Source organism: Mandrillus leucophaeus, unplaced genomic scaffold, assembly GCF_000951045.1.
Source record: "Mandrillus leucophaeus isolate KB7577 unplaced genomic scaffold, Mleu.le_1.0 Scaffold336, whole genome shotgun sequence".
In the NCBI taxonomy this organism is placed as follows: domain Eukaryota; kingdom Metazoa; phylum Chordata; class Mammalia; order Primates; family Cercopithecidae; genus Mandrillus; species Mandrillus leucophaeus.
The window spans coordinates 3872129-3899171 of NW_012103543.1; the positions used below are offsets into that span (position 1 = coordinate 3872129).

The 27043-nt window shown below is 34.7% G+C and overlaps 1 protein-coding gene across 1 annotated transcript in view; it reads left to right on the plus strand.

Annotated features, from left to right (window-relative positions):
• The window catches only part of LOC105545695 (low-density lipoprotein receptor-related protein 1B-like), a gene marked incomplete at its 3' end in the record, with an annotated part of 761110 nt that overhangs the window by 364768 nt on the left and 369299 nt on the right, over positions 1-27043 (plus strand). Inside the window, exon 2 of the mRNA XM_011988712.1 lies at positions 5507-5629. Within this exon, the coding sequence (XP_011844102.1) occupies positions 5507-5629 (123 nt within the window). The remainder of the gene's footprint in view (positions 1-5506; positions 5630-27043) is intronic.

The following is a 27043-nucleotide window of genomic DNA, read 5'->3' on the forward strand; positions in this document are numbered from 1 at the left end:
ACTGTGTCCACAGTTGGTTACTTCCGGTGGGTTCGTGGTCTTGCTGACTTCAAGAATGAAGCCACAGACCTTAGCAGTGAGTGTTACAGCTCTTAAAGATGGCACGGACCCAAAGAATGAGCAGTAGCAAGGTTTATTGTTAAGAGTGAAAGCACAAAGCTTCCACAGTGTAGAAAGTGACCCAAGCGGGTTGCCGCTGCTGGCTGGGGTGGCCAGCTTTTATTCCTTTATTTGTCCCCTCCCATGTTCCGTTTTTGTCCTATCAGAGCACCTTTTTTTCAATCCTCCCTCTAAGTGGCTACTTTTAGGATCCTACTGATTGGTGCATTTTACAGAGTGCCGATTGGTGCATTTTACAGTCCTCTTGCTAGCTACAGAGCACTGATTGGTGCATTTTTACAGAGTGCTGATTGGTGTATTTTACAATCCTCTTGCTAGCTACACAGTGCTGATTGGTCAATTTTACAGTCCTAGCTACTGAGTGCTGATTGGTGCGTTTAAAATCCTCTTCTAAGACAGAAAAGTCCTCCAAGTCCTCACTCGACCCAGGAAGTCCCACTGGCTTCACCTCTTACTACCTTCTTCAGATTTCTAAAACTAATCCTGCTTCTCAGTTCTTTGAGAAAACACAACCGACTATGACTATGTTAACTTTCTTCCCTACCAGCAAAAAAATCGATCTATTTCATTTTTCCATCCTTTTTCCTCAGGGCAAGTGTTTCTATTATTGTTTCAGTTCTTATTCCACCTCTACAAGTTTTTCTCCGGCACATAGCTCTACTTTCACCTTCTTCTTAGGCCTCCAGTCTCTCTTCTCTACTGGTATCTTTCCCTTAGCCTATGCGTCTACTCTAAATTTTTAGAACTCACTGTGCTTGAACTTTGTCATGAGTGATTCAGTTATCAGAATTTCACATAACTTTAGTAAATCTCCTTTCCCCATGCATCCTCCTCCTGTATCTGTGGCTGGACCTTGTTTCCTCTGTCTCCCTGCCTGACCTACCCTTACCTCTTTGCCTCTTTCTTTTGACTGCCTATTCATCCCCCACCCTCTTCTCTCTTTAATTTAGTCTACAGCTATTTCTTTTCCTATTCCTATAGTTTTTCACTAACTTCTTTTAGCCTCAGTTCTCTTTTGTTTCCATTTTTACCCAGTCTGCTGAACTATAGACTTAAATATTTTTAGATATTTCTTCTTGGATGTCTCCAAAACATCCCATAATCCGTATATTTTTTAAATGGTTGAAAAGTTATAGATTTGCGTTCAAATATCTGAATTTAAGATCCTGGCATTTATTCGATGGTTAATATAATATTTGACTTCAGTTTCCTGTTTAAATACAGTCTTGAAGTTCCATTCAACCAATGTGTTTTTCCACAGTACCATCTCCTCTCACCTGGATCATTGCAATAAAATTCCAATTGATCTCCCTGCTTCCACCTTCACTTCACTGCAGTATATCTTCTCAACATAGTAGACAAAATTATTCTTAAAAAAAATAAGCCAGATCCTGATGAGAGAGGAGGAAGAAAGAAACCACTGAGTCAGGCAGTCAGGGCAGGTCCTCAGTAGAACTCCTTCAAACCAAAAACAGCCTGAAAATCAAGCTGCGGGATCCAGATAAGAAAAAGCCCACATCCCTATATGGAAACATCCACTCTGTGAGCCCGGATGAAGAAATTTCACTATTTTGGGGGCACATTTCTCTCCCCTTGGTGCCTTTGTCCCATTTTGTACTCTTCTTCCCGATTATCTCTTACCTTTCATCTGTTTTACATATATCTATCTTTCTGTGATTGGCCACAGACAAATTCTTCATTTGCAAAAAGTGAAATGTAACTAAAGCTATCAATTGGTTGTGGGCCAAGCCTTCACTTCTGCTTCCAATTGGTTCTTTACACTATCCTGTCTCTTCCTGAGTGTTGCATTTTCAAAAACGGCTCATAGACCAGTCAACCTACTCTTCCTCATTCTCAGCCCATAAAAACCCCAAACCTAGCCCCACAGCAGGCAACCCTCTTTTGGGCCCCCTCTTGCTGCTGACATCTTTTCTGTCACTTAATAAATCTCTGCCTTAACCGTCTCCAGTCTGCATGCCTTATTATTGGTTGTGGCACAAGAACCCAGAACTCTCTGAATGGTGGAAGCAAAGAGCTATAACGCTCCCGCCCACTGAGCTGCTGACTGCAGGAGTCAATGAGCTGTAACCCTCCCTGTCACTTGCAGAACTACGGGAATGGAAAAGTTGTTAACACTGTTACACTCCTCAGAATCTTTTAATGGTCCTCCATCCTGTTTTTTATTTGTTTGTTTGTTTTTAGTAAAAAAAAAAAAAAAAAAAAAAAAAATTACCTGATCTCTGGAATCCCATACTCCCCTTACCACATCTTTTCCTAATTTATCTTTTTCTACAGGCACATTGACCTCTTTTGTGTTCCTTAAATTTGCTGAGCACCCTCCTGCCTCAAATCCTTAGCCCTTGACCTTTAATTCAAGTGGGTGTCACTCTCACCTTACTTCAGCCTTTATTCAAATGTCATATTCTCTGTGACATATACTCTGACCACCTATTTGAAATGTACCTGCCTCCAAACTCTGTCAGTCCCCCATCTGTGTTCTACTTTTCTCAATAAGGTTTGTCTTTTAATATGCTATACACTTAGCTCATTTGTTTCGTTTTTGTTTCTCTCCTCCCTTTATAATGTAAGATCCATGATCACAGGCATTCCGCTCTATTTTTATTTATTTATTTTCATTATGGTATCCCTAGTGCCTAGAACACAGTAGAAGTTCAATAATATGTGTGGCATAAATAAATGAATGAACAAATTGAGATGGGGTGGTGCTTTTTGCACTACATAACACTATAAAACATTCACTATTTATTCTTCTGTTATTTCTACTATTATTCCACTCCCCACCATAAGCAGGTTCACAGACATATGTACACATGAAACCAGTCTTTTTTTTTTTTTCTATCTACATATCATAACTTGATCTTATGACGCCATCCATTGTTTAAGTTTATATACTTGAAGACATATTGGGGCCTTTCAAATATTTAGTCACCAATTCTTAACTCATATGTCACATCACTTGGATCAGAGTGTTTATGATTAGAATTCATTAGAATTCATTTAATTCCCCAATACCTTAGTCCAATCATCTTGAACTCTTCTCTAGAGAATTGTAAGAGTCTCCTAGGAGATGGCTTTGTAGCATGTTTTATTATTAATTACCTTTTCTTAAGTATTTTCCATGGCTTCAAATTACAGACAGAATGCTTCTAATGGCAATCAAGGTCCTTCATAACTGATCTTGACCTATGTTTTTAAGATGCTCTATTCCAACATCATAAATCATTTTTATAGTCTTCTTTACTTCTTTATATTTTCAGCAAGCACTTAATCAATTATTCACTGAGTTACACCCTATGGAATGACATTTCCCCCTCTCCACATTACAATTTTTTATGGTTTAGGAGGAATGAGGTAAAATCTAGCATTTCAAGATCATAGATCAAACACAAAGTAGCTATAGATAAAATTAACATCCATTCTGACTTTTCTGGGATAAACTTGGTTTATACCTGTTGTCCCAGTGTAATTACTAATAAACCTGCTTTCAGTCTCAGAACTCTCTCAGCTTGGTGATAAATTATATGGTCTCCTTATCTATAAGTAAAATAATTTGAATTTTATTCCATGCTCTTTCTCTACATTAACTTCAAAAATTATGTGACAGCCTAAAGCAAAATGTAAGCACTCCTCCTCTAGCATTCACGCATACTTATAAATATCACACACCACTGTTTGGTGGGGAAAACCCAGGTCTTATAACCTGAATGACATTTCCATTTCAGTAGAAAATGTGTTTTATCTCAAATGCACCGCAATAGTTATTACCTTAGTAACTGTTTAAACTTTATCTGGAATGTCCTGTATTCCACTTATCCAAAGCCCACCCATCTTGAGAGGAATGCAGGCATCCCAAAACATTTTTTTTTTTTAATTTGTCTCAACCTGTCTCTTCCTGTGGCCTCTTCTTTTACCATTTTTTGGGGAATGAGATCTGTAGACACAACTAGTCTATTTGATCCTTTAAGACAAAGACTGACTTCTACATCTTTGATTCTACAGCACCAAGTCTGGGGCCAAATACAAAGTATGCTCAAGCAACTTAATGTAAAAAATCATTATGATAGTGATGGTGATGAGCATGTTATTGGTGGTTAACTTAATGAAAATATAATAGGATAAAATAGCTATAGCTTGAGTATGGAAAAGGCTACACTTATACCCCACATCTGTAGATTTTAAAGATATATGTGTTTGTAACGCGTACTTACTGAAATTTATGCTGCTGGTATCAGGAGGAGGGAAGTTGAGGGAGAGAAAGGAAATATGTACCATATTAAATCAAATCTAGGATACCACTGAGAGTAATATGTAGTATTATTTTCCATATTGCTCAGGCAAAATTGTCAATTAAGTTATGGCCTAATGCTTTCATATCACTTAAAATTTTTATTTGATATTTATTGAAAGAGCTCACCGACAGCTATTTAATGTTGGTTTTTTTTTTTTTATCTTAAGTTATTTTTATGTACACATAACAAAATTACCAGTGAAATATAATGGCTAAGATATTCCTAACACTTCTTCACATTCAGAGACCGTGATTGTAAGAAACATTCCTATTTCAGGCATACTAAGATGTAGAGAAGAATTAGTTTTTAAAGGGACTCACATGGTATAAGTAAATATGTTGTGAAAAAACAAACATCTGACAAGTTTGAGAGGACTTAAGGGAAGGCTGCAGATATCAAATATCCTGAAACAAAGGAAGGAAAACAGCAGACATTTTAGTCACAACCAACTGTAGAACATCTGAGTTAGAAAAAAAAACCTTATGGAAGTTTACTATCACTTCTGCCATCTAGTAGCAGAAGTTGTCACCTTGGAAGTCATGGCAAAAAAGAAAAGAAAATACTGTGATATTGGGTATCCAACTCACGTAGAGACACGAAGTCCCAGTATCAGGATGGATAGTTAAGAACTGAATCTCAGAAATGGATTTTTAACTATAATATTAATATTTAACTCAACTGATTTTTTCTTTCTCTCGGAGCTGAGAAACTAAAATTTCTATGCTCAAGAGCCTCTGCTTTGATTCAACATCTTATATAAAACTTACTTGCTGAAATATCTATATTCCATCTTTGATCCGATAAAGCCCCGAGTCATAAACACAAACAGAATTTTTGACTATTTCCAGAACAGATTGTGTGAACCTATAACAAAGTCAAGTGTGTTAAAATTGTGTGTTTGAGCTGAGTAGTTAACATTAAGAAAAATAATTGGTTTGTCTTTGTTGCTGAACAGAAAATGTGGATCATATTCATGTACCTTTTATGTATTGCTTTCTCACATTTCATCTTTGTACTGCTCCTTCTGCCCATGTTCAGATCATTCATATTTTATTTCGAAACATTTTCATTTTCAGATCAGCAGTTGTGTGATCCTGGTGAATTTCTTTGCCACGATCATGTGACTTGTGTCTCCCAGAGCTGGCTGTGTGATGGGGACCCTGACTGCCCTGATGATTCAGACGAGTCTTTAGATACCTGTGAGTAGAAAGGTTCTCATGCCATTCGGATTTATCTTACATGTCAAACTAAATGTCAGTTGTTTTCACAGATGACTGCTGTTCTAGATCATTCTTTTTTTTTTTTCCCAAATAGCCTAAGAAATTTGAAAACTTTTGTTTGTGTTTTTAAAAATATGAGTATGTGAAAGAGAGCCTAAAATGCAGTTTTGGAGTGTGAATTAACTTACGAAAGGAAGAAAATGTGAGGTTAATTATTTCATTGTGATTGTGTTAACACTAGAAAAAAATGACTTGAGAAAAAAATTATTTAAAATATAGAACTAAAAGGGAAAAGACCTTCCCCAATAAATTATCTCACACCTTTTGAGACAGAAGGAATATTGAAGAAATCAAGCTTTAATTCCTATGTTATTTCTATTAATATTTTAAGGCACTACACATATAATTGAACATATTTTCCTTTTAGACTGAAAGATAGAAACTTTATCCATTCATAGAGTTAGGATATTTGTCTTTATAATATCACATTCAGAAACCCTTAGTATATATGAATCCTAATCATAATTGTACTAGTATAACTTGGAATCCACTGAAGGCTTTTTCCATATTACAAATACCACTATAACAAAATTATAAATAATAATATGACCATAGCTACATATGGCCCACTTTTTTTAATACCCACTTATCATAAGGGGTATGAACATTCCCCTGAATATTGGTAGTGATATTTCTAGAACTTCTCATATCAACCTGTGCTCCTCAGGCAACCGGGTATGCTGACATGTCAATATCATCCCCAGAGTAACCACATAGTTGTATGAAATTAATGTGAAAAAAAAAATACATCATCTTCATTGCTTGATAATGTTGAAATAACAATTATTGGTTCCATTTTCCATTTTCATTTATCCGTTTTCAAGTCTTGCAGACAGTTTTGAAGAAAATCTTGCTGTTAGAGGCAAATGCTTACTAATTTCCTTTATGTTCTACAGTCTTTTTAAGGTTTCTCAAACAGTGAATACTTGAATATTTACAAGAATTGCTTCTCTTTATTTTGAGCTGATCGCTTTTTCCGCATGAAGAGGTTATAATCATTTACTGCTACATTTCTAATTTTTGCCAATTTCGCTAGTTAACTCCCAAAATCCTTTCAAAACTCTTTATTAGACTCCTTACAGCATAGACAAGGTTCTCAGCAGATAAGTTAAAAATAAAAGATTCATAGGAAAAATTCTAATGCATAAATTGTGATAAACCCATATAGAGGAATATTATTTGGTAATAAAAAGGGATGAAGGACTCATGCATGCTACAACATGGATGAACCTGGAAAACATGCTAAGGGAAAGAAGCTCATCAAAAAAGATCACATGTTTTATGATTCCCTTCATATACAAGATGCAAAATAGGCAAATCTATAGAGATAGAAAAGCAGAGAGAGGTTGCCAGGAGCTAGGTAAGGTGCGTCACAGGGAAGGGAATGAGGAATGACTCTTATTGAATATATGGTCTTTTGGGGGTTGATGAAAATGTTCTTAAATTAGATTGTGATGATGCTTGCACAACTCTGTTGATATGTTTTAAAACACAGGAATGCACATTTTAAATGGGCAAATTATGTCATGTCAATTACATCTTAATAAAGGTGTTTGAAAAGGGAAGATAAATCTCAGTATTGTGCATATGAATGAAGAGATATAGGAATGTGGAAAAACAACAATAATAAATGGTTTGGTCCTACATTATACAAATAGTGAGGCCACTTTTCAATATCCCAACTCTCTTTAAGCTTTAGCCCTCTCCTTTTCAAGTACTATCTAGAAATGAAATTCTCTCCTCTTTAGCTACAAGGGAAGACTGCCATAGCATAATCAGAGTAAGAGTCAGGGTTCTTTAATTTTGGTAATGGGGTCTCACATTCTGCCCTGATCCTCCCATGAATTCTGTGATGGAGAAAAAAACAAGGACATGACATAGATTTGCAGAATTCATATGCAGGAAAGCCAGAGTGGAGGAGAAATGCCATAGAACTGTGTGACTGGCACAATGCGATAGTAGTTGAGAAGAAATGGTAGCATGGCACTTCTAGGCCGAAGTCTCCTTCATGCTGGTGAAGAATGGTGAACAAGGATGTTCCCTTTGTGCTCAAGAGGGAGCTCAGTGGAGAATCAGACTGGAGATATTTTGTGTCTAAAGGGGAAGTACTAATCTGTGTAGTCAGTAGGTAAAGTCCAGAGAGAAAAGAGACCTCTCAATGCATGTCAAAGTAGGTGATGACAAATATTCCGCCCTCCTCCTATGCCCACTCCATGTCTCTAAAATCATGGCAGATACCCAGCAGGCCCACACCAGTGGACCAGGCCTGTGTGCACTGAGCAGTATTCACCCTGATTGATTAGGCATCTACTAAAAATGGTTAAAGTCCCACTGCAATTCTGTTAAATATTTGAACAACCGCCCTGCCGATAAGGTACATACCACCTTGAATTTGTGTAATAAGGGGGTCCTTCAGTTCACAGAGATTAGGGGTTTTTAGCAGACAGAGGCCTCAAATTGGAAATAGAATGTCAGTTAATTAAAAATAGAGATTGATATTCTGCTTACTTAGTTTGTAAAATAAAATTCATACCTGCTCAAGATATTTTTGGCAGTTTAAGCATATAGTCCTTTTCTCTCCAATAACATTTGATGGATTCAAATTTAAAATGTTTCTTCACTTTGGCCATTCGTATTTTATCCTCTAACATTAACATTGCTGAATATCCTTAAAGGCAACATTGAAACTGCTCTTTATTGATTAGCCACATAACAAAGACAGAGAAATAACTGTATTTTCTAACTGTTTTATTCATTTAATCTGTTCAAGATATTTAGATTTATATTTGATTAGCCTGTTCCATATAAATGGTTTCAGTCAATACCAGTTGAAATTCAGACATGCATAGAAAAAAAAGCTTTATGAAAATATCAGTCTTTTGCAAATTTAAATTTCTCAATCCAGATGTTCACCATTATCATTTTCTGTAATCACAGTACTTTGTAATGTGTTGTTTTATGATATTCACATGCAGTCTTCACTAATCTACATAAAATAATTGCATAATTTTATAATTATATGAATGTATACATTTGATATGAAAGATAAATATTAATAATGGAAAACCTTGGAGACTGATTCTTAGGAAGGTTAATTTTGTGCTCAGAATACGAACAAAAGTATTTTAACATCTTTGATTTGAAGACAAAGTATTTTGTATCTTCAAAATATTAGAGAAAAACAGCTGATGCAATAGTTATTTTTTCTGGAAATCCACTTAGCTTTAAAATGATAGAAAGACCACTGTAGCATAGAATTTATTGTGTCATTGTGAAATCTCTGAAGTGACAAAATTCTAACAGGAATTAAATGGATATTGTTTAGCAAGAAGAAAAGCTTTACTTATAAAATGCTTTAGAAGGAAAACATATGTACAGAACAATAAGAAATCCTAGAAACTAAATAAAATTTAGATATTTAGAAATCTGAAAGTTTATCAAGTCCATGTTTTCCTTCTCTTCTGTGTTTGTTTGTTCCCAGGCTCTAGGGTATTCTCTAGCATTCATGAAGCAGGAGTTAAAGTTCGCTAACAGCAATACACATAGAAAACTGTTGTACGAGGTTGACTTACAACTAAGCTGATTTCATGTTGGGAAGAATTATCTAAAATACACAACTGGAAAATTTTAATAATTTATAATCTTACCATTGTGTATGAGAAAGGACTTTGAGTCATAAAAATGAAAGCCTTTATTTCTGCGTATTGTTTAAAATAATTTTTCAAGTGTCTAAATAAATACTAACACCAGTTTTAGGTTCTATAGGCAATGAGAATAGAAAATCAGGGAAATCACTATCTTTCTACTCATGGTTTTTAACCCAGTGTTGTTAGCATAGCATGTGATGGGAATGAAAATAAATAGTGGAAGTGTTTAGTTAGAGAATGAAAGCTTGGTACCACCTGTAACAGGAACATCTTCTTAAAAGGCACTTCTGAGGTATTCAAAATTTAATTCCTTCTAGAATTTTCTGTGGAATGCTTAATGATACTTCTTTTTCAACACTTGGCTCCAGCTGATGTATGATATTTTCTGGATATCTGACATCATTATACTTAAAACTAGATTCTTTCTTTTTAAGAAAGGAAAGTATTAGCCATGCTATTCAACCTTCTTCCCTATTTCCTGCCCATTCCTCGTCAAAGAATCATTGAGTGAGTTCTTCCGTCACAGGTCATGTTTTGGACATAATGACTCATTGACCAACAAAGGATAATAAAAATGGCCTAAGCAATATTTGCAAACTGGACTCTTCTCTGTCTTGTCCTTCTACAAGGGTCAGCACGCATTTTCTGTAAAGACCAGATAGTAAATATTTAGGCTTTAAAGGTCCATATGATCTCTGTTGCATATTCTTTGTTTTTATTTATTTTTCAGTTTGTTTTGAAAACCTTTAAAAAGGAGGAAGAAAACAAAATCTCTCAGCTTACAGTCTGTACAGTAACAGGCCACAGGTCAAATCTGCCCAACAGGCTATATAATTTGCCAAATCTTTGTTGTAGTAGCATAGCTGAAATATATCTGCTATACAGTTCAGGTAGGTTTGTGCTCAGGCACTGCTGCTAGATGGAACAGCATAACCTTACACAATGAATGCACGAAGCACGGAATTGTGTTTGCATCCACCAGTCATGGTGCCAGACTGATGCAATATGGTGTAGTCTACATATACTGGATTTTGTTTCCTTCTATTTTTGCATACTTCCTTATTGGTTAGGATTGCATTTGACTACATGTTATAGAAACAGTGACTTAATCAAATAGGGTTTTCCTTTTTTCATAAAAAGAGAAGTTGCAAACGTGGATAATTCAGAACTGATGTGACAGATTCAGAATGCCAACAGGCTTCTTCTATCTCTCCTACTCAGTTCCATATCCACAGTATGGCTGCTTCTCCCCTAGTAGATAATTTCATTTTGGACAGCCAGAAGGAAAAGAGAAAAGGGAAAAGGCAAATGCCAGCTGAGCCTCTCCGTCAGGAAAAGGATAAATTTTACAGAAAGCAAACACAGTAGATCTCCTTCACCAGAATGGGTTATGCGGGGCATGGGGCAACGAGTATTGTCAACAAGACCTGGTTGCTTTCAAAAACAATATTTTGTGTTCTGCTAGTAAAGAAAAGGGAAGAAGAGATATTGGGCAGGCAAAGGAACTTGATAGTATATACCACAGTATCCCTTCACTCTCCTCCTTGGCATCTGCTGCATAAGAGATGTTACGGACAGTGCATGGTCACAGCAACTGCTTGGCTCCAAGGCTCAGTTTTTCCATGAATATCTTTGCTCTTGGACAACTAATTTAACCCTATTGTGCCTCCATTACCCCATCTGTACAATGGAAATGATAGTACCTGCCTCACAGTAAGGTGCTCAGAATGAGTGCCTATTCCATAGTAACATTCCTTCTCCACTCCATACCCCATCTGCCTTCCAGATGCCCACAACGAAGCACCTTACCTTGAGGTTCTTTTGAAAGACCATCCAACTGCCCCCTCTCAGTCTATCCTCTCTCATTCTTACTCAAAACCTAACTGAAAGTCAGTTCTATTCCCTAAGGGCATGGCTAGAGAAGAGGTTTAATCTACATATGCTAATCAAGTTAAGTTATAAATAATTTCCAATGATCAGATATATTACATTCAAACACTGGGATAAATTTGGTATAGAAATTATTTGGGGGCAGGTGATTTTTTCTAGGAACTCTTTCAAAATCATTGATGTTGAATAATTGGCTAAATTTGAAATACATGTATTAAAAAATACAATAGTCAAAAATATTAATTGACACTGCAGTCCTGAAATGTAGATAATATCTCATTTTAAAAAAATAAAGAAGTTGAGTTTATAATCCTTCTCTCCCCTTCTAAGCTGGCTCTTGTTAGTGAAAACAGAGTTTATATTTCTTTGAACTTGCCCTCCTTTTTTGAAATACTGAGATAAAGCAGGATCCAATTCCTAAAAGAATCCTCAGGCCACCTAATTTAAAAATACATTGTCATTTGAAAATCATGGAAGGCCATCCCAAAAGGGTTGTTTCACACTGGCTTTGGGAGTGATCAGTTCTAATTGAACAATGCCATAAAAAGAGCAAGTCTCTTGGGTACTAGGAAGAGAAGCATCTATGAAAAATGAAAATGGCTATAAGTCATTAGGTGAGATGTGAATCTGCATGAATTGACCAGTGCTTCTATTATGTTTCCATTGTTGTGAGATTTTAGACTTTATTTAGGTAGTAGGATTTTAATGAACTTCTTATATTCATACACTGACCTTTCCCCTTGGATATAAGATAGAAATCCTTTTATAATTTCCTTCTAAACTTTCTACCTTTGACATAGGTCAGAGAAATAAAATAGAATTCAGGTGGGAGGTTATTAGCAAACAGATACCGCCCTTTAAAATTATATAGTAGAATAAGGCACTGAAAGTAGACTATAGGAACTATAAAACAGATAGAAGTATGGTCCGTGTTTCTAAGTAATGGTGATTTAGAGGTCACTTTGCAATGAGCTAATATATGAGAGTCACAAAGCTAAGCTTTCGTTAGGTAGAAAAGCCAAAATGATCTTACAGATTAAAGGGAAAGCATATGAGACCCATGAGGACAGTTTATGTCTCTTTCAATTCTTTTTGTTTTGTTCTTCATTTTATTCTGAGACTCCTCTCTTCAGCAGTAGAGAGGCCAAAAAGCATTGACCCTTCTTTAATAATAAAAAGACTCCCACTTAAGAGTTGATATGCAGGGGTGATAGGAAGGTGGGGATCAGTGTAATTGTGAGTTGAAAGGGCCTAACATTGGTACAGTTCCCGAGTACAGTGGGGTCGGAGTAGGGGGTTACATTTCTCCTCATTCTGCCCTCACAATGCACTAATGGGTCTCTGAGAGTCTGCCTCTGCAATTAAAAAAAAAAAAAAAATAGTTGATTGCAGGCATAGGTGATGAAACTACAATTCACACAGCCATAGTGAGCTCAGCAATGACAAAGCCTCACCTTTTCACTCAAGAATTCACTGCTTTTCAGTCTTCTGATCCAAGACCACAGGTCACAAATAAAAGGGGACACATGTCCCTCAGGTGGGGCTATAAACTATGGGGAATGAAAACTTTGAAATGATGTAAATTAAAAGGGGTGAAATGAAATACAGGAATTCTAGAAACAACTGGTGAAATCTTCTTGGCCTAAAAGATGATGTACTGTAAACAAACACTCTTGCAGGACTCTACAGGGACAAAGCTGAAGGCTGAGCAAGGAGTCTTCCCAGAAACTATTCAATCCATCATTTCTCTATAACTAATCTCGCATTTGGGGTTGTGGATGAAGGCTTCTTACCTTTCATGGGTGAGCACATTTCTTCCCGGAGGACGTTTTATTCTTTATAGTCAGTGTATAAAATTTACATTTGACTTTCATTCAGAAGTGCTTCTAAAATGACATATTTTGCTAAATGAAGCACTAAAGGATGTTGTGTTCTAGGAACTTATTTTTAATGGGGATGCCTTCTTTTCTCCCCATGTCTTCTGTCATTCTACCCTGAAATACCTCTACTCTATGCCTATGGAATTTTCAGTAGGCCAGAGCATCTCATCAGTTTACTAACTGCTATATTGGCCCTGTTGAAGTTCAGGCAATGTAACTGACTTTGAGTGTTTGGTTTTTTGTTTTGTTTTGTTTTGTTTTTTGTTTTTACTAAAAACTTTGTAACATTAGCTTTTCTGTTTTTCAGGATGGCAGAATTGCACTCAAAGGAGAAAAGTTCAGGCAAAGATAGGTAAAAAGAAGGCTTGGGTAGGAGGGATCGAATTCAGTGGATAGGGTTTGTAGCAATCCACTCATCTCATAGTTTCTATTTTTGCTCTGAAGAAAGATACCTTGGGAGGGAAGAGTATGCACCTATTATTCACTGGCCAACCCTGAAAGGTTAGATACAAGAGAGAAGAATTCCTCAACTGAGACATTTTCCTGGGTACCCATCTGCAAAGAAGAAAACAAAAACACTTCCCAACATCTCTGACTGAGTTGCCAACAGAAAAGTAATTGTTAATATAAAATACTCATCTTAGAATTAAGCATGAATTTAGCAAGGAGGTGGCCATCTGCAAGCGAATGAAAGAGGCCTCACAGGAAACCAACCTTGCAGACTTCTTGATCTTGGACTTATGGCCCCCAGAACTGTAGGAGAATAAATTTCTGTTGTTTACGCCACCCAGTGTGTGGTATTTTGTTATGGTAGCACTACCAGATAAATTCCACATCCTACTATATATCTATTACAGTTTCATTTAATACCAGTGTAAAAACAATCCAGCAATTAAAAATGTCTTATATTTTTCTTGAAGATATGTATGAAATATTACTAAATTCTAGAGTATTAATGTTATAGACATTATAAGCCTGTTAAAGAAATGTGAAATGAAACCACCAGTTTCTGGTGGGGTAAATAAAGGTAGTTACAGACCTTTAAGAACACATAATATAATTACACAGAGTTACTATTCAAATGAAAAAGCACTTCTCATTGAAATTCCACTAAAAAACATACTGCAAATGTATGGTTTTTTTCGAGTATTGACAGATGATGGGTTGCTCCAAACTTTTCAGAAATAGATTTGCCTGAGACCCGTCCTCCTGGTGATCTATGACATGTAGACAGAAGTGCAGTTAATCGCTCTCTTTGCAAAGCTATCTCGTTACAACACAAAAAATGGGCCATATGCAGTGGTTCAACTCTGTAATCCTAGTGTTTCAGGAGGCCAAGGCAAGAGGATTACTTGAGCCCAAGAACTTGAGGCTGCAGTGAGCTATGATTGAGCCACTGCCCTCCAGCCTGGGTGATAGAGTGAGATCTTGTCTCTAAAATATATAGAAACACACACATGCATGCATATATAAACAAACTTGCATACTTGACCTAAGTACTATTATTTTCTGAGGAAAACAGTAGAAATATATAACAGATGTATACATCCAAACATGTATATAATTAATATTCTATATTAGGTTATAATCTATATTAGATTATTGTAATTTTCAATTCTGAATCTATCATTGGGTTAGACAATAAATTCTATGTAATTTGACAATAAAAAGAAACATTTCTTTCTCCACAAGGGCCTTTGGGGAATTTTGTTACATTTTGCTTTCAAATGTGCATATGTTAGGCAATTCAATTTTGAAATAAATGACACATTATTCATTTTCACTTAAATAGTAAAGAATATTTTGTCATTGAACTACATTTCTCATAACATGTAGGTGCTTTTTATTTACAAAATCTAGAAACGAATCAATCAGCAGCTATTTATTGGGGGACTACTGCATGAAGGTGCTTCTGAGCACATAAAAGCAACAATTTATCCCATGCGTTTTTGTGTGCCATAGCTTTAACCTATGCTAGTTTTTTTCTCATTTTATCTATTCTGGTAAGATGCTTTTCTTTCCATGTTAAAGAAGATGATGTTTATGATAGAGATTAATGATGATTACTGACACAAATGAATGATTCCTGTGTGCCAGATGCTGTGCTGTGAAGATTACATGGATTATCTCCTTTGATCCTGACAAAAACCCTGAGCAGAGTGTTAGGCACAGTTGCTCAGGTTGTACAAGGTCCTGGAGTGACATAAATATTGCACATAGCATGGGTATATATATTTTCTCACAAATGGGAATAAATTATCTTGAAGAGGAGGCACTATTTTCTAATTTGCATGATGACACGATAGGAGATTGGTGGCCCTACTTATGATAATATTCATGGTCACCTTTTACAGGTGATAAAAATAAAGCACAAGGAGATTTACTTAAAGTAATTAAGTGATAGAGCTACAAGCGAACACTGCAGCATGCTATGCAGTCTGGAGTTCAAGGGATTCCCAGGGTCAACATCTTGATGCTTAGTGGAACAAGATTGTCATGCCTACCTATGTCACACTGCAGTCAAGTCAACCTGCTTTCCATGATGCCATTCAACCTCATGTACATATGCTATCCAGATATACGTATGTTCAGCCATTCAGTGTAGACATAACAAATTTTAATTGACTACTGTATGACAGGGCCTGTGGTTGATATTGGGAATAATAAGATAAATATGCCAAAAATGAAAGAGAGATGTAGTAATAATTGGAGAGAGGATTTAAATTATTTATTTTTCCAATTAGAAAGGATATGATCATAAGAGTATATATGTCATTGTGTTAATAACTGTATAATTTATATAGTTTAATATTTATATACATATACACGTGAAGTTTGTGTGTATATAAACAAATTAATCTGAAAAAAGTAAGTATAACAACATTATCTTAGCCTCTCTGTCACACACACACACACACACACACACACACTTTAAAAACAGATTGTTGAACGTAACAGTGAAGAATCTGGATTTTTAAATCAGTTTTTTTTTTTTTTTAATTTTTGTGTAACAAATTACCACAGATTTAACATGTTGAAACCCATTTATTATCTTTTAGTTTTGTGGTTCAGAAGAGCACGTGGAATCAAGTGGATTTTCTCCATAAGGCCTCACAAGACTGAGATCAAGGAGTCCCTTATCTAGAGGGTGTAAGGAAGCTCATTTAGGGTCTTTGCTGAATTCAGTTTCTTGTGGTTTTAGGACCAAGGACACATTTTCTTTCTCGTTGCAGCTGCAGCCACGCTCAACAATTAAAAGCAATCTACATGTCTTGGCATGTGACCCCTCCATTTTCAAACCAAACAGTGGTGTGTCAAAATGCTCTCACATTTCATGATTCAAATCCCTGGCTTCCGCTTCTGTGGCCAAATGGGAAAATACTCTGTCTTTAAAGACATCTTGTGACTAGAACACTTAGCTATCTCCCTTTTTTCGTGGAATGTGATATAATCCTAAGAATGATATCGCATTATACTCACAGGTTCTACCCACATTCAAAAGAGAGGAGGGGTCAGACAAGGGTGAAGGTCACTGGGAGTCATTAGAATTCCGACTAACATCGTGTATTTGTCTGCTTGGGCTGCTTTAAGAAAATACCACAGACTGGGTGGCTTAAACAAAACGCATTTATATCCTCATAGTTCTGGAAGCTGGAATTCTGAAATCAAGGTCTTGGGTTGGTTTCATTCTTAAGCCCTTCTCTGTGGCTTGCAGGTGGCTGTCTGTCTAGTGTCTTCACAGGGTTATCCCGCTGAGTGTATCTGTGCCCTAATCTCATCTTCTCATAAGAATGACAGTCATATTGGATTAGGGCCCACCAATACAACCTCTTTTACCTTAATTACCTCCTTAAAATCCTATCTTGAAATACAGTCACATTCTGAGGTACTGAAGTTTAGGACTTCAACATATGAATTTTGGGAGGACCAATTCAACCCATAAAACACAAGCTAATTTTGCTTATATATATTTTTTTTTATTTTTGTTTTTATTTATTTATTTATTTATTTTTGAGATGGAGTCTCACTCTGTTGCCAGGCTGGAGTGCAGTGGCACAATCTTGGCTCACTGCAAGCTCCACCTCCTGGGTTCAAGTGATTCTCCTGCCTCAGCCTCAAGAGTAGCTGGGACTACAGGGGCCCACCACCACGCCCAGCTAATTTTTGTATTTTTAGTAGAGATGGGGTTTCACTATGTTGGCCAGGCTGGTCTTGATCTCTTGACCTGACAATCCACCTACCTGGCCTCCCAAAGTGCTGGGATTACAGGCATGAGCCACCACGCCCAGCCTTTAAAATATACTCGAAGACATCTTTAGTCACCAGCTTATCTCATAAAGATAACTTGTTATTTGTTTTAAAAGTTGAATTTCCTCCCTCTGCTTTTTATTGTGAAGAACTTTAAGCTGACAGAAATATCAGAATAACAGTATGATAAACACCTGTATACACTAGATTTATCAAGCATTACATTTTGTGGCATTTGTTTTTTCTTTATCTGTCTCTAATGCATATTTGTCATGTTCACACACATACATTTGTATGTTTATACATGTTTTTTGCCGAACCATTTTAATACATGCAGACATGTGTTTACACCTAAATCTTTCTAAGAACAATACATATTCTTATATAACCCTTACACAGGTATAATACTATATCATATCTAATTCATATTCAAATTTCTCCAATTGTCCCCAGAGTTTTATTTGTAATTATTTTACCGAATCTAGGATCCCACCAAGGATAATGCATTGCCTATAATTGTCATAGGTTTTTAGTCTTCTTTAGAATATTTTCCAGCTTTTCTTTTGTTTATTATGGTATTATATTTACCTATAGAATATCACACAACCAAAATTTTTCTGGCTGTTTTCTTACCAGGTAAATATTTTCCCAATAATACTCCATAAGTTATGGTGCGCTTTCCTGATTGTGTTGAATGAAAAGGTAGGTTGGTTTGATGCTGCTTCATAACTTCGTCACCAACATTAAATTACAACAAAATGTTTTTCAGAACATAAGGCATAGCTCTAAACCTTATAATTATGTAGTTTAAGATAGAAGGAGTCTTTCATGGTTCTAACTATTCCATTAGGAAAAGGACTTAGAAAACAATAAAACTTAAGACCTTACAAACAACAATATCCTTATGTTGTTTGAATTTGAAAACTTATACCAAAAGAAGAATTGGGCTGATAAATTTGAACTCTGCAATTTTTGAATTGTGTCACTCACCCTCCCTTTCCTCTGCCCAAAACCTTACATTGGATTTTCCTAGTCTAGCTAAGTATGACACACAGAATAACTGTTACTTCTGTTTCAAGGAGCAAATACTCTGTTTCCCTCCTGACATTGTTAGAATCCTTAAGGACAGAAATCTTTTCCTCTCTTTGTATCCCCATCCATTGTTCTGCATAGGGTGAGCAGTCTATACATTTTTTTGTCTGAGATTTAAAAAATAAGTCCATAGGCAGTTTCAGATATGATGCAGAGCACTTGACAATAGTTTCATCCATTTCTAAGAACTGTCTGAAGATACATATAGTTTTACATATATATATGATTATTTTCAAAGTTAAACTTTAATTGGAAGCTTATTTGACTAGGTACCTTCTTTATAGAATTCAGGAATCACAGAATTATATCCAACATACCTTAAGAAATTTACACAATTGCTTTGTGAACTGCTTTCTTCACATAAATAAGGAAAAACCGCCTTGAGACAGGGACAGTCTACCTTTTTAGAATTTTTTCATCCAATCTTTCTTTTAGTACTGTCAACAAGTTTTTTGTATATATATATTTAATTGGTTCAGCAATGCAACAATTGAATGTAGCATTTCAAAAGGGAAAGTAGACCCTGAAGAACATATCATTTCACACACACACAAAAACATTCCTCCCAAAGATGGTTGTTATGCAAGGCCCTACTCTTTGATATAGTGAAAGAAAATATTTGAATCTGCTTTACAACTGCAAATGCAAGAGAAAGTGTTTACAAGTAGAGGAACCTATAATAAAACCATCTCTGTTATGTTGACAACTGTCAGGATTTCAGCCAAATCGAGTATTGATGACACTGCATTCCTACTGGAACCTTTTCATATGTCATACAAAGCCAAAAAAAAAAAAAAAAAAAAAAAAAAAAAAAAGAATACAATGGTATCTCTGTGTTCAGATTGAAATTGAAGGTAAAGAATAAAAGAAAGAAAAAATAAATCCATACTGCTCCTAGTTTTCTTAAAAGAGCCTTCCTATAATAGCATCCAAATTGAGGCAAGGCACATTAGATGCATTCTTACAATCCTAAATCAGAAAGCAGTTTATAAATTTAACAAGATATTAATGATACCTTCATTGCTACAGTGATGGATGTGTTTGTGCGAACAGTTTACCTTCAAGGTAAGTGGATTCCTAAAGGTATGAATGTTGAATTTCTGCACTCTGATTGGAACCATGTAATTGGATTGGCATTACCACAACTATTTTTCTAGTAATCTTTAAGTATTTCTTTCATTGATGAATAGAAATAAAAGTATATAGTAAGTTTGACATTTGTTTTAAACTTTTGGGGATTGACTTATATTTGACAGAGTGAGAGAATTTGCTATTCCTCAAAAACTGATTTAACAAATTCTATGCGTGTTCTAGGCTCAAGGAATTGCAGTAATTAGATTGGCTATCAATAATATACTATTAAGTAGCTGAGAATGGCCTGTGTAAAGCCAAGATCTAACCCGTGAATAAACTGGACCTCTGCAACCCACTGTGAGTCGCATCCTTTGTGATCAAGATTCAGACGTCCAGGTTCATGTTAAATTTTGCTTAAAGATATATATATATATGTTTTGCTCCTAGTTTTCATTCTCTATTTCTTGATAGTGAAAGTTGATTTACTGGGCACTTATATATGCAACGAACTAAAACCGGTTCAGCCTGCATACATGCCAGATGAAAAAATAAAAATAAAATACTAGTGCAGTGAGGTAAAGCAACAGGCCTAAGGGCACATCAGAACCGTGACTGGAATTGACATCCCCTTGGCTTATATCTTCTTTTCTGTTCTTTCCAATTTGCACATGTGCCAGCCAGTAATATAGTTTTAAACCTTTTTTGTACTGATTGCCTGTCACTATTTATCAAAATAATAACAATGGAATCACCACAAAAAGTGGACTCTGAAATAATAGTTTGTAACTAAATTGCTAAACTTAAAATGAATGTAGATGTGTATCCCTACACTAACTTTGGCCTTTGCTTCCATCTTCCCTCGAGGGCTGCTATGCACATTCACGCATGTGCAAACGCACTCATGCACATACACACAACATAATATTTTTCTATAAAAGAAAAATTATCTAGTTACTTGATATATCTGTGACTTTTTCATGTGATAGCATGGAGACTAGGAGATTAGGATCAGTGTAAAACGTAAGTATAAATGTTACTCACCTTGCTTAACTTACAGAAAGATATCCTAATATAATGGATGAATAACTGGGCATAAAACCATTAGATCACACTACGGTGCTTGCAAAATACTCTTTCAGACTCTTTTAAACTTACAAACAACACTGAATAAAACACTGCAGATCAAATTAGCTTTTCTTTCACTTCTCAACAACCTAAAAAATAATCTCTTGAAAATCAATTAATGCTAATTTACATTTAATTCAAGGTCTCATTTTCAATACTTTTACAACTCCATTATTTTCACCAAGAGGCAAATCTGTGATAGAAATACTGATGGAGCTTAAAGAGATTATTTCCAAGCTCTGATAAAAATTAAACTACCCCAATATAGTTGTGTGTACCTGTCCCAAAATGCAATGTTCCTTACACTTTGGAAACAATCTGATGACATTTTTAACATATAATTTCTTGAGGACAGTTTTAAGAATTATCCTTTTGACTTTGGTCCAGGGACTTTATTTCATTGGTACTGTGGAACTATAAGACACCAATTATACACTTTATTAAAATATTTTGAAGTTACAGGAAAGGTGTAAAAAAAGTCTGTTATATATGGAGAATAGAAGGCTCTTATTAGCACCATGCCCTAAATATCTTATGTATCATAAAGTATACATGTTTTTATATATATCACATATGGTGATCAAAGTAATTATCTGTAATTTTGTAAACTTTATATACCATATGTGATCAAAGTACTAATCTGTGATTTTTAAGAAATAGTATATCAATTATTTTTGTTTTATCATTTATGCTTATTTGGAGAAATTCACACCTGAAGAGTTGCTTCAGGTAGATTTTGGCAGGAACTAGAGCCTTTCAGTCTGAACAGATTTTAATCAGGTCTGACAGCAAAAGAGCTTCACCTGGTATTTTATTTAGCTTGAGATTCGTAAGCAAGTGATTTAAAAGAGGTGTTTAGGTTTTACAAAATGTGAAGCGTTTGTCTTGATATAATAATAGGCCTCTCCCAATAGCAAAAAGAATCAATACTTTCCTGTTTTTCTTACCGCAGAAATGCGAAGATGCAAAGGGGAAGAGTTCTCATTAGCCATGGCCTCTCATGGAGACATCTATCAAAGTTAAAACCCATTCATGAGGGCCATGACCACAGTCAAGATGTGGGGGCCCGGGGGGAAGTTACTTTCTTTCTAGACTAAAATATTCATTCTAAGGATGAGAATTTTAAAAAGGCTGATGATTAGATGATCTAATTCCAATAGTATTAATAACATGCTTGCTCTCAATGCATTTTATTTTATTGTTTTAAAATTTATTGTGTTATTTTGTGTTAACTTCTAGCTCCCACAATTAGATCCATTATTTATATCAAGGAAACCAAAGCTACTTAACTAACAAGTTCGGTTTCAATAATATTCCAACTTAATTGGAATAAGTAAGCATAAAAACTCCTCTCTATGTATAGATAAAAAAGAAAATGAAGAGAAAAAAGAAGGGAAATTCATTAAATTCCAAAGAAGTGCCTCAAATTTTAATTTAATTGTAATTGATACATGTTAAAACAAATATAAAGTGAGGAATTTAAAATTTCATAAAATAAATGATGAAATATTTCTAATATCAATAGCGACATTTTAATAAGTTGTTCATTTGCAATAAAAGTAGTAATTATATACTGGAAAGAGTTTTCATATGCTATTCTCTAATGAAAAAGCAAATGATGGTACAATTTGGAAATTTGGCAGCATTAATTTTGTATAAAAATAATTCTGATAACTTTAAGTGATTTTTAAATTATAATCTGTTACTACTGTTTCCTAAAGTGTTGTGCTTAACCTTGGAAACTGGGACCAGATAAATCTGTTATAGAAACTCTCATTATAGTAATGACATGTTTGGCCTTTAGGCACTAAACAAAAGTGTTCAATGTGTGTAAGTAGTAGTGGAGTGTTACCCTTTATTCCAGCAAAAATGTGTTTAAGTGTAAAGTGTTTCTCCTTAGCATTACTCATGAAACCCATTGTCAATTGAAAGCAGATGGTCTTTTAGAATGAAGAACATAATACCATTTTAAAAAAGCAAAGTTGTGATTTAAAACAAGTATTTAGCAATTTCATTAAGCATGCAATATGAAGCTATTTTAATCAGCAAAAAGATAGTTGACTATGAACAGAGAAAAAAGGAATGTTTTTTCACAATGTGTAATGTGCAACCATGAAATGAAAGAATAACTTGCTGTAACAAGCAGTGGATTCAACCAAAATGTAATTTTATCCTTTTAACAAGGCAGCTGATAGCATCTAAAATGGTAGGCAAGGAAATAATCTCTTAAAAACCTTGTTCAAAAATTGTTATTATTATCAATGGGCCACCTATGACAGAGACATATTGTAAGAATGTTTTCTTTTTCAATATATTTTTCTTAATCTTCAGAATAATTAATGATCTATTTGTCTTGAACTGTTTATTTTCCCTTTTCATTGATATCATAACATAATCAAATCTAAATTTAGCTAAGTAGAATGTCATAACACTATTTGTTCCCTGTCATCTGAGACCACATTGGTTCCCTGTGGTTCTGATTTGCGTGTCGTAGGATGGACCTCATAGAAATAGAAATGAAGTGTCCAGTTTTATAATAACTAGGAATAGGTGCTGTTTATTTTATCTTTTAGATCATAGTCTTTATGAAGCATTAGGAAACCTGTTAGTGATTAGGAAAGTAGCTAACTCAGTCTATTAATATTACCACAGCACAGGATGTATGTCTGTAGTCACATTCAAGCCATACTATACAACACATGATTCATTTTAATTAAATAACTGACTCTCTAATGGAGTCTTTCACTGGTAATTTTTCACAATAAAACATATATTAAGATAAATGCAGGGTCCATAAGAGGTTCCTTTCTGTCACTGAACATCTGTACTTTCTTTTTAAGGGAATGAAAATATGGATTCCTAAATTAGTATTTCAATAGACAAAAAAGATTCTGAGTTTTGAATGTCAAAACTATGGATCTGAGATCAATGGCTCTGTATTCATATTTACTTTTTTTTAAATTGTTCTTAGTTTATCCTTTCTTATTCTGTCTTGTTTAGTTATTGCCAGAAGCATTCCCTATGTTGCATTTATGATTTCTAAGCCTTTTTACAATATAAACAAAATGAATGCTAGTGATGAAAATGGCATTTATGAGGAGGTAGGATTTTTTTAAGTCTTGGGATTTGGCACCAATATAAAAAAAAACATGAAAAATGAATGGAATATTAATTATTATAAAAAACTACTTTAATAAAATGCAACTGCCAAACGTGTGCATTTACTGAAGTTAATGGCATTTTGATTCATGGGAATCTATGTACTCTCTAGGAAAGCCCTGGAAATCAGGAATGTGCTACTTTAGCCATGATTTACTGACTAGCTGGATGATCTTTTGTAAGTGGACGTAACCAGCATGGAACATAACATAATTAATTGATTAACCATTACAATTTGAAAACTCAAGAGGGCAGGACTGCTTACTGGCTAGCACGCTGTGGCTGTTGCAATTATTGTGAGTGTACATCTGCTCTGTGTGTCCTGTCTCATTGGTTCTCATTCCACACTACTTGTTAATCATTTTGAAAATCACCCACAGAGGGAAGAAAGAGGTGTTGCAACCTCAAAGTCAATCTGGAATTTTCCTAAATGTGCCAAATTAAAATGAAGATAAAGGAACAATTGCAAATAATAGGCACTACTAAAGTCTGATCTCTAATCGTTTGGTTAATAAGTTAATAATCCAGCAAAAATTTTAAGAGATATATTTAATTTGAAATTTACATTATGTTTATTATGAACAAAATATTAAGAAAAAGTTTTTAAATACTTATCTACTCTTTTGAAATACATTCCCAGGTTTTGTGTGTGTGTATAGTTTCAATCCATATAAATAAAGCACTGAAAAGTTGGAAAAAAGTGGTTTTTCAGTTTTTGTCTTTGGCATTTATAAAGGTGAACAAATACTGTACTCATCTATATATGGATATGTTTTAGTACATTTTCATAATTTCCTAAATTTCTTTGTGAATGCAATTCTCTGTTTTTGCTATTTTTAGAAGTTTTTTGTTTAAGACACTTTATTGCTTGTGGTGTCAGGAATTTTTTAGCCAAAATGCTTCAGAATTACTTTAGTAAAAATTATATTCTTGATAGAGATAAAAATATCAAAAATAATTAGAAGATTACTTTTTAAAAAACAGAACTTCACTTACTAGCAATTTTATACCATTTAACAATCAGAGTTCAGAAAATTTACTGATATGTTTCAAGTTTACTGTAGCACCAATTTCTGTATTCTTTTTAACTCTAACATCTATTTGTAATGCATATAAGATTAGTAGCCTTAAGTTTTCTAGAATCATTTTTCTATACAACAAAAAAAAATATGGAATGCTTTGTTACCAAGGAACTCATTACCATGGTTTTTAAGATAGATTTTTTATTATGAAAGGCAGTTAATGAGGGAGAATGTAGGATGAGACTCAACTTCCAAAATATTATTTAAGCCAAGACATGTTCTTCACTTTTTAATGGTGATTCCCACTACATAAATTAGATAAAATCCTGACTACTGTTGTTCAAGCTGGGTGGAAATGAGGGCACCTGAATAGTTGCCACTTACCTACCCCCCAACCCACAGCAGCCCCCGAGGAACCTTTTCAGAATTCCCAGGGCACAATAGAACACTGCTTGAAACAACTGCTCGAAAGTATATCTAAGATCAGAAAAATTATATATAATATAATTAATTCTTTGGGGAAGTTATTTATTTTTTTATTTTATTTTTTTACAAAACGTTTAAATGTAAATGAAATCTAAGAATGTATTTTGTAGTGTTATTTCTATTAATTAAAAGAATACATTTATTTTAATTAAGTAACTGAACCTCTACTGGAGTCTTTCACTGCTAATTTTTCATGATAAAACATACTTGAAGATAAATGCAAAGTTTATCTCCAGAGACAAACTATGCATCAATAACAATGAGGTAATGATTCAAACACTGTGTGTCCAAGCTATTAACACCTGAAAAATGAATCTGAACAAGCAGTGGGAGGATGTTTTTAATGTGGAAAACTACTAGGCTTAAACTCTTTCTTTATTCCTAACTTGAGTCCTTTAATGGATCTTAGCCATTCAACTTCAAGGACTATAGAGTGCTTGAAACTATAATGTAACATATCGATGCTGGTTAAGTCATCAATAAAAGGGAAAAATTAAGGACATTTGGAGTCCTTTTAGTCACCTCTAAGTAGAAGATACCTATTTGAGGAAGATCAGAGGGAAGCTGTATAACTTTGAAAATACTTAGAAAATTATTAGACCACCTAATTGCAAAATTGGCACAGGTTTCCTTGGCCCTCTCACCTTACTGATACTATCCCATGAGCTATTCTTAAATTCTTTCTTCTTCCCACTAAATGAAACCAGAAAGTATAAGCAACTGTCTAGCAGCCAAAACATTGACATCCTTATGAAAGCAAATTCTGTTCCATATGAATTTTTTTAATGAAAAGAAAAACATAAAGGAAAGTTGGTGTGTTTCTTACTAATCCAAGGCATGATTGTATCAGATCATCTCAATGGTTTCTTTGGAACCTGAAACCTAAACTTAAGGCTTGCAATCACTAACAAGCCTAGATATTGTTAATATGGTCAATAAAACAACAACAGAACTACTGCTCTTATTTTTCTTGATGAGTGGTATGTGGGCTGTTTTTGCTGTTGGTGTTGTGGCTGATACTGTTATTTTTATTTAATAGCTAACATTTCTTGAGTTCTCATCATGTGAAGATATGGTACTAACAGTGATACTACATTGTTTTATCATTTTGTAACAATGCTGTAAGTATTAGGAGAGTTTCAATTAGAAAACTGGACACCCCCCTCCTATAAAACACCTAGTTTTCTTCATCAATCCTTATCCAGAAGCTGTATATTAAATTTTTCTAAAGAATAATAGTACAATTAGGAGCAACCTTTCAATGAGTGCCAAGTTCCAGATGTTATTGTAATATTTTACATAGTTTCTAATAATCTCATATAATTGTTCATATATGGTAAAGATAAGACATCGGCAGTGTTTCTGTAATTCCTGCTTTCAAACAATCCAGTTTTTGAGACTATTTCTAGCAGAAACATGTTATAGAATAGTTCACAAAATCTTCCCAGGTTAGGAATCATCACTTCAGTTTTAGGGAGCTCAACAATTCCAAGAAGGTTTTCATAAAATGATTTCAGATGGTGTGTAGATCAAATCCTAGGTTTGTTGCAAACAACAAAAAGATACTAGTTTTATCTTTCTTGGGAGATTTATAAATATGGGCCTGTCACATTAATCTTTTAGAAGCAGGTGTGTTGCATTGAAGAATATTTGTCAAAGGAAAGCTTATTTCTATCTCAGAGATCAGGTACTTCCTACCAGTTATGAAAA